At 28.6% G+C, this 14,358-nt stretch overlaps 1 protein-coding gene across 1 annotated transcript in view; it reads left to right on the forward strand.

The window, feature by feature from the left end:
- Nucleotides 1–14,358, forward strand: part of LOC142323930 (pre-rRNA 2'-O-ribose RNA methyltransferase FTSJ3) — a 54,327-nt gene that overhangs the window by 23,383 nt on the left and 16,586 nt on the right. The window contains exons 7-10 of the mRNA XM_075364302.1: nucleotides 1,728–1,889; nucleotides 3,185–3,327; nucleotides 7,345–7,442; nucleotides 9,497–9,765. Of these exons, the coding sequence (XP_075220417.1) occupies nucleotides 1,728–1,889; nucleotides 3,185–3,327; nucleotides 7,345–7,442; nucleotides 9,497–9,765 (672 nt within the window). The remainder of the gene's footprint in view (nucleotides 1–1,727; nucleotides 1,890–3,184; nucleotides 3,328–7,344; nucleotides 7,443–9,496; nucleotides 9,766–14,358) is intronic.

Genomic DNA, 14,358 nt, shown 5'->3' on the forward strand with positions numbered 1-14,358 from the left:
TTGATAATTTTTACAAGAGCATTCATCTTAAATGGGTTTCTTGATGAATCAGGATGTTTATTTCTCATTGATAGCCAGGAAGTTAAAACTTGTATTTTAAATATAATATGTTCAATATGTACATAAACATGTTCTAAAGAATGTTGATTAATACCTTCTGAATTACAATTTATTTTACAGTTATTATAAAAATGAGTTATTACATTACTAAATAATGTTATTATAAATTAATATGGACTTGAACAACATTTTATATTTGTAATGTATGTATATGCATTACAATAATTGTACGTTTGTGATACTGTTCCGACTAATATTTTACTAAGTTTGCCTTGGTTAATCCAGGAAACTGGTAGGGCAGTTCTTTTTTTAATCAAATGGAGTAGCTAACATGATTTATGCAATGTATTATTATATACTGATCAGAATAAAAGGTTTACTTATTACTTATGTATTTTTTTAATGTTTTAATAAATCTCTAAATTTTAAATAGTTAATATCAAGTATTAGTGATAAAGTTATTTAAGTTATTTATTGAATAATTATTAACTATAAACGTTACAGTAGCATGTAAATTAATGTGAACACAGATGTTATTTAATAAAAAGTAACTTTGAATCTTGTATAATTTTTGAATACATAGTAATTAATATGTCTTCCTTTAATTACTTCACATACACAATTTGGCATTGATTCAACAAGTGTACTTACTACACATTTTTTTCATCCAGAAATTATCCTGCTATTATTGCTTTAATGAGATCAATTTTTAGGTTACAATTTGTTTTTGAGAATTGGTTTTTGACTCTTGCCCGATTGGTTTAAATCTGAGGAGTTGCCTGACCTTAGGAGCAAGTTTGTTTCATTCTTAAAAAACTTTTTCCACTTTTTGGCAGTATGGCATGTTGCCAAATCTTGTTGGGACACTTTGTTGCCTTGTGGGAATCTGTTTTAAACTTGTGTCACAACTGTTTCTCCAGAATCTTGATATACCCCACTTTTCATTTTACCAACTACTGGAAGTAATAAACAAGGGACTTATGAAACAACCCCAAATTGTGTTTTTCCGGGGATGTTTAACTGATTTTTTGATATGAGCTGGTGATGTATTTGGAACCTTTGTCTAAGAACATAAAAATGTGAATCATTGGAAAAAATTGCATTTCTCTAGTCTTCTTTGGCCCAGTTAGCATGTCCTGTGGCCTGTAAAGAGACCAGTCATTGAAACAAGGCTGCTAATTCTCGATTTTAGACCATAGCAGGTATTTTTGGATCAGGTTTACCTTTACTCAGTAATAACTGAGGTTATCTTTGAGGTGAAAAGGAACCAATTTGTTTAAATTGTTTTAAAATAGCATTTATTGTCCTTAGTCCAACACCATACTCAGTATTTTTTGTTGAGTCATACTGGTATGCTCAGAAAGAAAAACAATTTTAAATGCTTTCTTGGATTTATGTAGATTGTTATATATGTTCAAGACACAGAACAAAAAATATGAAAATATGATTTTTTAACAAAAACTGAAAGAAACTTTCACAAAACACTGTTTACTACATGAATTTGATAAATAACCAAAGAACAGTAATGTCACATTACACATACTACTTAAAGAATGGGTGTGGTTAAATAGTGTAGCAACAACATAGAACAAAATATTTCCTTCTTTTGAACTAATTTGCATGCTATCCATCTATTGTTAAATAATGTAGTTTAAAATGTTTTTTAGGATGAAAAACGAAGAGAACTAAAACGTAAAAGAAAGCGTGTAAATAAAGAACGTACTAAATTACATGAAAAATTGAATTTGAAAATGATTTCGAAACATGATGAAGGTCCTAAAGAAGAAGTTCCAGCAATGTTTAGTATTACTCAAATAAAATCTAAACAGGTTAGCCTGAACTTATGTTTCATCAATTTTTTATTTCTTTTGTTTTAGATTTTCTTAATGGTAAAATTTAATATTCTAAAAAATTAGGTTATATTTTTTTAGAACGTTTTTTTAATGTAATTTAAGTTGTTATGCTTAAAACATTCAAATAAAAGAGAAAAAAAGGGTGTGAACTGGTTTAAAGCTACTTGACCGTACCCTACAGCAGCATTAGAGAAGTTTTGTAGCACACAGCCAAAAATACAGTTAGAAAGATCATAGATTACAATCAGAAAAATCTTTACTGCATGTTTCATATTTTTAGTTTAATTAATTAGTTTATTGATTGTCATTTCATTTTTGCTCATAATTTGCCTTCCTTTCTTTAACCTGGAGGATAATGTTGACTTGCATTTTGACAATTAAGATTTAGTTTCAGATTCATACCAGTAAATCCAAGGTTCTTCATCACCAGTTATCTCAGTCTGAAATAAGTATCACTCTTTGTGCACTTCAGCATGTCCTGTGCATTGTCAAACCAAATTTCCTTCTGTTCAAGCGAACCCAACAGGATCAAACTTCGTCTACTCTTTGTATATACAAATTTTTCTTTAAAACCATATGTAATGAATTAATTCCGATGTATTTGTAATCTCTGATTTTCCATTATGAAACTAGACACATAATTAATGATTTTTGGATTTTAGCTTGTTGGTATGCTCCTCATTCGTAGGTAAAGTTTAACCATTTTGAAAATGGTACCACTTTTTAATTTTATCTAACTTGTACAGCTTGTTCCTGTAAGCCTGCTTAATCTTACAAGGTATTCACTTAGGTATTAACATACTTTTAATGAAGTAGTATTTCTCAACATGTTCTGTCATTATGCACAAAATCAAAACGTAACTACCACCTGTGATACCAGCATACAATCATTGGCAACTACTGACACGATTAACAAGGTTGAAAAAAGTCAGAAGTGCACTAGATGCTAGTGGTCTGTTCTATAAAGTTTTACTGTTCACATACAGATGTTCTTTGAAAATAAAGTATAGTTTGATATCAGATATCTTTTAAACTAACCTCAAATTTTGAAATTTTATCCTTTGTTCTGTACTTAAAATAAGAATTCTTTTTTAATTATGTCTTATATTATTATTATCAATATATTTTTTAATTAAATGTGACACAATTGATGTATTGATACAAAAACTTTTAATTGATCCATAATGACTATATTTATTTCTTCTCTCTTAACACTCATAAAATTAAAATCATTTTCATTTTTTTTGTGTTGTAATATTTGATTTTTGTAGGATTTAAATAAAATATCTGATCAAAACCCAGATTATCTAGCTGAATCAGAATTAGAATGGGATTCTGACATAGAAATTTCAGACAAGAAAAAGAAAACTGTTGTTTATGACAAGGAAAAATCTCATTTGGACAGCTCAGGAATGTATGTACAATTTCTTTTCTACCATTGTTTGTTTTTATTATACCTATTTTTCGATTAATTCTTTTTTTATCTTTGTTTAATGAAATGAATGATTCCAAAGGAATATTACTTTTTTTTATTATTTTTGTTGAAAGAGTATACTTTATTTTTGTGAAATTTGCAACAATTACTTCTTGCTCGCAGAATCAACATTTTCATTGCTAGTGTCTTGTAGTGGCATCAGAGAATTTTTTTTTAAACACGTTAGTCTAAAATTTCTCAGTTGAGTTTGTAAATCTTCATCTCTTAAAATGCATTTACATCTATATTTTTATATGTTAGGTAATCTTTATTATGTATTATTAGTTTGTTTATTAATCTGATAATAAACAATAAATAATTATAATATTTTTTCCATTTAGATGAAATCATATATTTATTACTGGTTAATTGTAATCAATCTACTTTAATAATAAATAAATCTTCATTTATAGATCACTTATTAGGGAACTACTTTAGGTTAAAAAATAATGATTGCGGTTTATGAACTAAAAATAAATTGATAATTAGTTATGAAAAAATAAAATAAAACTTAAATTTATAAAAGAAACATATTTTTACATGTGTATGTATTGTGTATTTAGGCTTAATTAAGTAATGAACACTTCAGAAGTAACCTTTCTTTGTATCTTTGTTTTTAATATTGATGGATGAAATCTGTAGAGATGTGTAAAGGCATGACTAGTGGGAGAGAAGAAAAGGGAAGAAAAGCATGTCTGTTACTTAAGTTATTGTATGAGATAACATTGGGAATGTAAAATTGAGTTCAAAGAATGTTTGAGAAAAAAGATTAAAGATTTAAAGTATGCAATTGGTGTGAACCAGAAAACAGGGAAACCAGTTCTTCAAATGGTAAGAAATTTTTAATGTTTGAATAATTGGTTAATAAAAACGAGAAGATTAGTGGAGGTCGAAGAGAACATGTGCAAACACTTTTTATCATAGTGTTAAGGACTAGGTTGTTGTAGAGTCAAATGTAAAAAAGTCTTAATATAAAATAAAACTGTAAAAGTCAAGTCTGAAAAAGTCTCATAAATGTATTTTATCCTAATACTGTCATGGGTTACAACATAATTACAGACAAAAAGTAAATTGTAAATTATGAAAATTAAATTTAAGTGAAAAGCATCTAGTCAAGACACAGAAGGATTGTGTAAGTGGTGTTGAAAAGAATTAGGAAAGTAAGACTGTGCAATGGTTTAGGCTTTTTAAGAGAATGAGAGAAGAATGTATACTTTCTTTTACATTGTTAAAGTGACAGGCAAATGGGAAGACACCTAGAGAGAGCGAGAGAGAGAGAGTGTTCAAATATGCAGTAATGTTAAGAAGATTGTTTTAAGTAGGAGTGTGAAAATAGAAAGTATATGGATAATAAGTTAATGGTAGATGACAGGTTACAATTCATCTTCCATTTCAGGATACTGCTTTAAGAGCTGAAAGAAGAAAATAATGATAATACGAGGTGTGATCAAAAAATACGGTGAATAATTTTTTATTAAAAAAAGTAATCTCCTTCAAAGTACTGCCTTTGGCTAGCAATGCACTTATCCCAACGTTGACTCCATGACTGGAGGCATTTCTGGAAGGCGTCTTTCAGAAAGGCTTTCAGCTGCTCGGTCATGGCCCTCTCAATGTCAGCAATGGTGTCAAAACGTTTTCCTTTAAGCACAGTTTTAATTTTTGGGAAGAGTCAAAAGTCGCATGGTGATAAATACGGTGAGTATGGCGGATGTGGACAGACAGGAACACTTTTTTTCGGCCAAAAACTCGCAAATGAAAAGCGAGGTGTGACACGGCGCGTTGTCGTGATGAAGAAGGAAGCCATTGATCCATTTTTTTGGTTGCTTTCTTCGTATGTCGTTTTGCAAACGCTGGAGTACACCCTTATAAAATTCAGAGTTTACAGTTGTTCCCCTTGGAAGGAACTCTGATCGCACTATGCCGTCACTATCGAAAAAAACAACGAGCATGACCTTGATGTTGGATTTTGACTGACGTGCCTTTTTAGGGCGAGGAGATGAACTGGTTTTCGGAACTCTACATTTTGGTCTCAGGGTCATAGCCATAGACCCAAATTTCATCTCCAGTTACAATTTTGGCCATGAAGTCCGGATCTGCATGAAGACGACCCTTCAACTCCGTGCAAATTAACACACAATTTTCCTTCTGTTCATCACTCAAAAGTCTAGGAACAAATTTTGCACTCACTCGTCTCATTTGCAATTCATTAGTTAAAATGCTTTGAACGGATCCGTACAAGATATTAAGGTCTTTCGATAGCTCTCGAATAGTCATTCGCCTGTTTGAACGAACTATTGTTTCCACTTTTTGCACATTTTCAATTGTTTTTGAGGTTACTGGATGTCCCGCACGTTGCTCGTCTTCAACAGACTCATTTCTGTTTTTAAATCGGTCGTACCACTTGTACACAGTCTTCAAAGTTACATTATCGCCGTACACTGATGCTAACATTTTGTGGGCTTCTTTGGCACTCTTTTGCAACTTAAAACAAAACTTAATGTTAATGCGTTGTTCAAAATCCATGTTGCGCGACAGACTCGATAAACACAACCTCACTCTAGCGGCTCTGGCAGCTGACTGGCAAGCTTGAACTTGTTACAACTTGTCCCTGCCTGTCTCAGTTGATCACGCTATTGGACAAATTACAGCATATGGATGTAGCGTCAGCAGTTGCTGCTATAAAAATTCATTCACCGTATTTTTTGATCACACCTCGTATGTTATATTTTTGTTATCAGTTTTTTAAGAAAGTGAAAATAAGAATTTGAATTAACATTTATGTACAAGGAAGTAGTGAAAAGCATTTAATTACACTTTGGTTTTCATTACTTTTGAGATATTTTAGTGTTTGCTTCAGTATTGTTGACATAAAGAAAAACATTTACATCAATATTGGCATAAATTTTATTATTTTGAATAATTTTATTTTGTTGTGGTTCTAATTGTAATATGTAACAAACATTTAATTGCATGCAGTAAGAGTTACTTGATGTGAGGCATGAAAATATACAAAACCATCTTCAAATATTATATATAGTTCTAAGTAGAAAAAGTTTGAAATAATATCATTTTAATTTGAAAATGTAAGAAAACATTTGACTCAAAAGTAAACAAATAAGAAAACAAAAAGTAATAGTAGACAATAAAAATATCTTCTAAAAAAAATAGTCTGTACTTTTTTCGAAACAAGTTACTGTCATCAGAGGATAAAAATATAAATAAGATTAATTAAATTTATAAGTTAATAAATTTTAAATTGGTTACTCTCTCTATGTATAATAATTTCCATATATTTTCAATAAAATGTTCACAAGTATAATGAATTAAAAATCATTAATAGACTGGAAAAATACATAGAATGAGTAATGTGACCTATATCAAGGCAGAAAAGGAAATGTTAAATTTATTACTTTATCTTGTTGATTTATAAAATAGATTTATTGATAGAATTAAAGATTTTTATTTTGTCTGAACCATTTATAAACACAAACTTAGGATTTGGTGGTTACAAATTCAATTTATTCTGTGTATTTTTTATTTTTATATTTTTCTCCTAATATATAATCTTGTTTTTTTTTCATTTTTAAAGCAATCTAGTGTTTTTGTTAAAAGGTATTGCCAATAAACATTTTCAATTCAGAAGTAAAGGTTTGTTAAATTTGTTTCTTTCGAAATTTTTTTATCACCATTATCTTTATTTGTTACTAAGATAGTTTTATTTATATTTCTAACATGATTTTAAATTTATTCTGTTGAGTTAATGTTACTCTACTTAAATTGAAGTATTCCATAATTTTAAAGGACTGATTTATTATTAACTGGAGTAATTAGTAAAATTTCTAAAATTGCAATTGAATTTCTTGAATAATTGTATTTTTTATGTTTAACTCAAAATTAGATTATTTGAGCCACTATTACATTTAAAACTATTTTTCCTTCCTCTTGTTGCTGTTGTAGGTTTTATGTAGATGACAGTCATGATAATAGTGAAGATGATGGTGATAATGAGAATGATGTGTGTGATAATTCAGAAGGGGACATTTCATATGAAAAAAGTAAGAAAGATAGTTTCTTGTATAAAAATCTATTTCTAACAAAAATTATTTATAAACTTTTTGTTTTGTTGCATGTACACAGATTACACTTGAACTGTACTTTTGCACCTAATTAACATTAATTTTAAATATTGCAGGTATAATTTATTTAAATTTAATTTTTTAAATGTTAGAATTGTTTTTATTATTTGTACATATTAAGTTTTAAATTTATCTTGTTTTCCAAAAGAATGTTAATTTAACTTTACCTTTAAAGTAGCAGAAGTTTATTTATTTTTATTGTTAGATTCCATTAAAAAGTCATGCTGTTTACTTTTGTAATGGTAAGCTTTTATATCATCATAATTAATCTGGTTGTTAGTAATTCTTTCTAAGGTACATTTTCCATGAATATAGAAATTTCTCAATATTTTACTGATGCATTATGAATTTTACAGTACTGTAGTTAAAAATGAATTATTATATATTTGGTGAAGTGGCATAACATTAACAGTGGTTAATATTTGTGTTTTTGTTATAAATCTGGAAACAGGGTTATTCAGCATAGTTAACATCTAAAATATTTCCCAGTAAAGTTCAAGAAGAATGAAATTTTTTAAACATTTTAATGAAAATGATTGATAAATTTTTTCTTATTGAATAAAATATTAAGATGTTTCTTTCCTGCTGCTCTGTGCATTTGGATTTTTTTAACCTTTTTTACAAGTTTTTAAAATTTAGATGCTATTTCTCTACCATTTGTTTTTTTTTTTTTTTAATTCTGAAAGGAAACTGAGCTGATATTTGTGAATTTATTCTTTCAGAATGAATTTTTCCTACTAAATTTTCTATTAGGAAATTACATTTAAATATATATTATTATTATTTTTTATTTTGTAATATATATTTACAGTATTTATTTATTGTTATGTACTTGGTGGTGCTGTATAAAAGTTATTAACATTCAAATATAATTACAAATGTGTTTATATTATATAATTATAGGATACACTATAAGTATACTACAACTAAATATTGAAGGCATTTGAAAGTGATCACCACCAGCATTTAAAATGAAATTTTGCAGCAGAGCTTGTTTTTACGATAAAAACCCATGGAGTTTAGCTACAGAAATATTTTGTATAGTTGTAGTCATACTCTGCAGTTTTTTCATTAAGGTTTTTTTAAATTGTGTTTTAATATTTGATTTTGATTTGTTTTGAATTTTATTATTAGGGAGGGTTGTAATGCCATCATTTTTTTGCTCATCCAATGCCTTCTAGTTAGAATGGAGCATTAGCTAGGAACAAAATGTGCATTTACAGTAAAAGCATTTTATAAAAATTGCAAGTTATGAAGTTTCACAAGAATTTTATTTAGCTCACATCAAGACTTTGATTGAACCTTTTGAAGCTGCATGTTCACTGTTGTGTGAGAAGCACCAAGGCCCACTGTTGAAACAGGTGTTTGCTTTATTCCTATGAATGCCTCCATAGTATTACACATAATGTGCTGTACCATTAGGCTTGCCTTGAACTTTGGGTGGCATTTAATGATTTGATTTAAATTTAAACTAAACTGTAGGACTTAATTTAGCTACAGCCCATAGTACAAGAATATAAATTATGGCTTTACCATATCTCTTAGGAAAACCACACCATGTTCCAGAATGACAGTACTTTTCATCTCAATCTCTAAATTTTTAGATATTTGATTTTTTTGTTGGAATTTTTAAAAAAGCAATGTTCTTAGAGTATTAATTAACTTTTAAGACAGATTCGTAATGAGATTCAAGTGGGATCTCATTAAGTTGTAACTATTTTACATAATAAAAAAAAAATGTTAACTATCAATAATGGCTAAATTAAGAAAAAAAGAAGGCATTGTGAATGACATAATTTTAGCCTTTTGATATACCTGTCAGTGAAAGTAAAAATAAGTTTAAGTCTTCATTCAAAGTTTAAGCTTCCCATTTGTGTGCAATACTTGAAAAACTAACTTATATTAGAATAATTTTGATGTTAGATATTTTAATTTAGTGTATTCTTTTGTATGTTTAATTTTTTTTATAATAGAAGTCAATAGAAAAGGCAAAAAAAGACGTGTTACATTCAGTGATGAAATGGAATTATATCAGTATGATGTAAATAAGAATAGCAGTAAAGTTGTTAAGCAGAGTTATTTACCAGCATCAAATTTTGAAAATAAAAAGGACAGTGATGGTGATGAAAGTAGTGATGATGATGATGATGATGATGATGATGATAATCCATTAATTACAGATCTTGATCCTCGTGATAGATTAACTAAAAAATCACAGAAAGCAGAATTGTGGTTTGAAAAGGTAAGTAAACTGAATTTTAATCAATTTTGTTCCAGCACATACAATATAGAATGTGTTGTAAAAAAAAAACTAGGATTATTTTTCTTTGTGGTATATATTGGTATGGCATATAATCAATAACATTTCCAGTTTATAAAACTTTCCTGATGTCTGAAAATGAATCTTAAAATGATGTCTTAAAATTGAACTTTTCTCCAGCTTTAGTTCAAAAAATTAGAATTAATTTAACCTTTCTATACTTAGTTTTTTTTTATTGATTATTTATTTTATTTGAATAATAATTGTAATACTAATTGTTCTAATTTAGTATTTACTTACTAAATAACCCTAGATGTATAATATATGATGTTTTGTCTTGTTCTTTAGTTTTTTTTTGTAAAAATTGGTTACAAAATGTTTCCTTAAATTTATTTTAAAGTTTATGTATTTTTTATTATGCCTTTTCTTTTTCATCATTTTAAAATTAACCCCATAAAAGTTTTTCAGGATTTCTTTTGAATTCTTAAATCTATGCAGAGTGGAAGGATTTCTTTTGAAATCCATGCAAAAACAAGAACAACACAATTTTTTAGGAGAAATATTTTTTTTTTATTTCTCAACATAATCTCCTTTCAAATATATAGACTAAGTTCAGCAGTGTTCAGTTATTTTGATCTTGTTCTTATAGTATGATTTATCCAAGTCTTCAAAATAGACAGATGTTTTGGGAATAACATCATCATTTCATGTAAATCTCTTTCTACTAAACAAATTCTTCTTTTTTGGAAACAGATAATAATCTGAAGATACAAGTCTAGTGAGAAGGGGGAATGTAGAAGAATTTTGTAACATAATTCAAACAATTTTGCTGTCACAATAACAGAAGAGTGCTGTGGTGCATTATCTGGGGAAAAAGAACGTTCTTTTTTTGTTAAATATGGTCATTATATCTATCTGCTTATTAGATGATCCAGCAAGTTGTATAATATTTGCCAATTATAATTTTACTCCTCTCCAGAAAGTCAGTGAAGAATGTGCTATGAGCATCCCAAAAGACAATTAGGATTTTCTTGGCAGGTAGAAGTTCCCAAACCTTTGCTACTGATGGAACAGTTTTTTCCTTCTTTGGAGTAGGCTTCCCATCTACAACCTACTGTTTTGATGACTGTTCCTTGGTTTCAGGTCAATGTTGTATCTTAAGTTCCATTAATTATTAAAATAATATAAAATTCATCTTGATTATGTTGAAACAGCTCCAAACTATGGTTAGAAATGTTTACTTGATCATGCTTTTGATCAATTGCAAATAAATATGGCACCCATCTTTTGGATATTTTTTGGATTTGTAAATATTCATTAAAATTTAAGCACCTGCAATCTCAAGTACTTTCAGTCTTCTATTCTCTATCCCCATATGGATTTTTTTCAGTGTTTTCTGCAGTTGTATTCTTAACAGGCTATCCAGAATTTTCAGCGTCATTTATGTTCACATGATCACTCCAAACATATTCATAAACCGTTCTAATCTGTGAGTCTAACTCAACATATTTATCCAGTTTTGTTTAGTATTTTGCCATTTTGTTTTTGAAAAAGTAATATTTTATCACTGTCCAAAATTCTCCATTTTTCATAAATCACAATACTCGATTAACTCGAATGACTTCCAAATGACCTACACACACACACACACACACACACACACACACACATATATATATATATTTTTTTTTATTGAAATTAATATTTTTAAGATTCATATTATTCCTTTGTACTGTTATTTAATTATATTTAAGTTTTATTAAATAAATCACCGTGTGTGTGGGGGGGGAAGTTTTATATTTCATTTAACATTTTAATGTTTATATTTCATTTCACATTTAAGCGAATTAACATTAATTCGCATTTAACATTAATTAACAGTTTAATGTTAAATGAAATATAAATCACCAAAACACAGTAAATAGATAAGTTAAACCTATGAATATTAATTCCAAGAATCTATTTTTACAGATCCTGCATCTTCAGTTGTTATTAAATTCTATAATTAATTACATTAAAAGATATTTATTTATAATTTGTTAATTTGTTGAAATTATTTCCATTTTTGAAATTTATTATATTCAAATATGCAAATCTGTTGTCCAGTACTGTAATATTTAAAAACGTATTTTCCTTTGCTCTATTATCATTATTGCCAACTGTTAAGATTGTATTTTTATTATGTTTTTAATTTAATCATCATCTTCAAATGTGATTTGATGGTTCATCATTTCATATTTTTCTGTGGTATATTCAAGTATATTTTTTATCGTTATTTTATTTCAAGATTTTGGAAGTTTATTAATGATTAAAAAAAAAATGAATAACACGAGGCATATTCATAAAGTAAGGGCATACGGCTTATATTTAAATACTAGTGGGTCTGAACACAGTTTCACGCATGCAGGGCCATCTGTCGACTATTTATGAAGCCACTGCAGTTGGTTCAGTAATTGTTTCTCCCGCCAGTTGTGAAGTGCACACTGTCATTTGATTATTGTGTGTAAAAGGATATTCAACTGCTGAAATTCATCGGGAGTTGTGCCTAGTGTATGGACGTATAGTAATGAGTTAAGGAAAGGTTAGACAATGGTGTCAAGACTTTAAAACTGGCTGTACAAATGTGCTTGATGAAGAGCAGAGTGGCAGGCCCAGTATTCAGACCAACGAAATTATTGAACAAGTGAACTGAAAACTACGATGTGATTAGTGATTGATGGCTAGTGCTCTGGCTGATGAATTTCCACATGTTAGTTGCACCTCAATCTAGATGATTGTTACAGAAAAGCTCAGATATCACAAATTGTACGCAAGGTGGGTATTGAAAATGCTCGCCGATCAACACAAAGAGTAAAGAATTTGTAATAGACAAATGTTTTTGGACCACTGTCGACAAGGTAGAGATGATTTGTTTCCCGCATTGTTATAGGCAACAAAATGTGGATATCCTACACCAACGCAGAATCGAAACAGTCAATGCAGTTGTGCCATCAAGTTTCCCAAAACCAAAAAAGCTTTAGCAATCTCCATATTCAAGTGGAAATATATTAGCTACTGTTTTTTGGCTTGAAAAGGCCGTCATTTTTTTGAGTTTATAGAATGTGGATCAACAATTACAGCTGATGTGTACTGAAAGATGCTCACCAAACTGAGATGTGGAATCCAAAATCGACGAACCAGGAAACTGTTGTCCGGCGTAATCCTTCTTCACAACAATTTGCATCATTACACGCTGCCTTAACCAAGAAGATTCAAGATTTTCATTGGGAACTTTTTGACCACCTTCCATATAGTCCTGACCTTCCACCTAGCAACTACTTTCTCTTCTAGCATTTAAAAAAGTGGCTTAGTGGACAACGGTTTAAAAATGATGAGGAACTCAAGACTGCTGTTGTCAATTGGTTCAATTCCCAGGCAGAGAACTTTTATGCAGAGGGGTTAAAGAAACTGGTGCAGTGTTACATAAAGTGCTTAGAACTGAATGGAATTATGTGGATATGTATGATATGAATGGAAGTAGATATGTAATAAACTAAAAACCTTTTCTCAAGCATTAATTTGTTTTAATGAATACTTTATGAATGTGCCTCGTATTTGATAATATTTGATATTTGTATCATAATTTATATCATTAATTTATGTTTATATCATTCAATAACTTGAATGTAATATTTGAGAAATATTACTGACATTTATAAATATAAACAAAAATATGAAATGAACCACCAAATCACATTGAAGATAATTTGATCTAAAAATGTGATCTATTGGTTGTGGCATTAATAACAATAGAACAGAGGAAAATATGTTTTTAATATTACGTAATTCCAACTGAACAGAAGAATTCTGTCTGTAATAAATTTCAAAATTTAAAAAAAAATAAACAATTTCCACTAATAACTAGAATTTAATAACAATTGAAGATGCGGGATCTTGTGAAAATAGATTCTTGGAATTAAAACATAACTTATATATTTAATGTGTGTTGATGGTTTAATATTTAATATTAAATTTAAATTTTATTACCACAGTAAAGATAATGATTTTTTAAAAAAAAAAAACATGAATATATACTTGTATATTATTAGCTTAAAACAATTTCAATCATTTATAAAATGTAACAGAAAAGTACACCTGGCTATTCAATTGGATTTTATAGCTATATCAGAATGTTCAAAAAATGTCCTAAGTAAAATATGTTGATTTCCTCATCATCTTCCTTTTGTCTGCCATTTTGTGTTTAAAAAAAAATATATATATATATATATATCTTCAAAACATATTGAGGAATTATTATTACAAATACAATGAATTTTTTAAATTTGTATAACTTTCTTGAGAAAGTTGGCGCTAACTCTTGTCTGCACTAACTTTCGCTAATTAATAACAGTTTATGGTTTAAACATGTTTACAAATTGTAAAGAGCAGTCCCATCATTCTTTTCTCTTTTATATCTTTGTAATAGTTAGTTTATCAAAATAGAAGGAAAAGAAAAAGGAATCACCATATCTTTCTATAACTTACTTTTCATTGTGGTTAATTCTTAGAAGCCAAAAATGAATAGCTAGGTGCTTT

The sequence above is a fragment of the Lycorma delicatula genome, chromosome 4 (assembly GCF_047948215.1).
Source record: "Lycorma delicatula isolate Av1 chromosome 4, ASM4794821v1, whole genome shotgun sequence".
Lineage (NCBI taxonomy): Eukaryota > Metazoa > Arthropoda > Insecta > Hemiptera > Fulgoridae > Lycorma > Lycorma delicatula.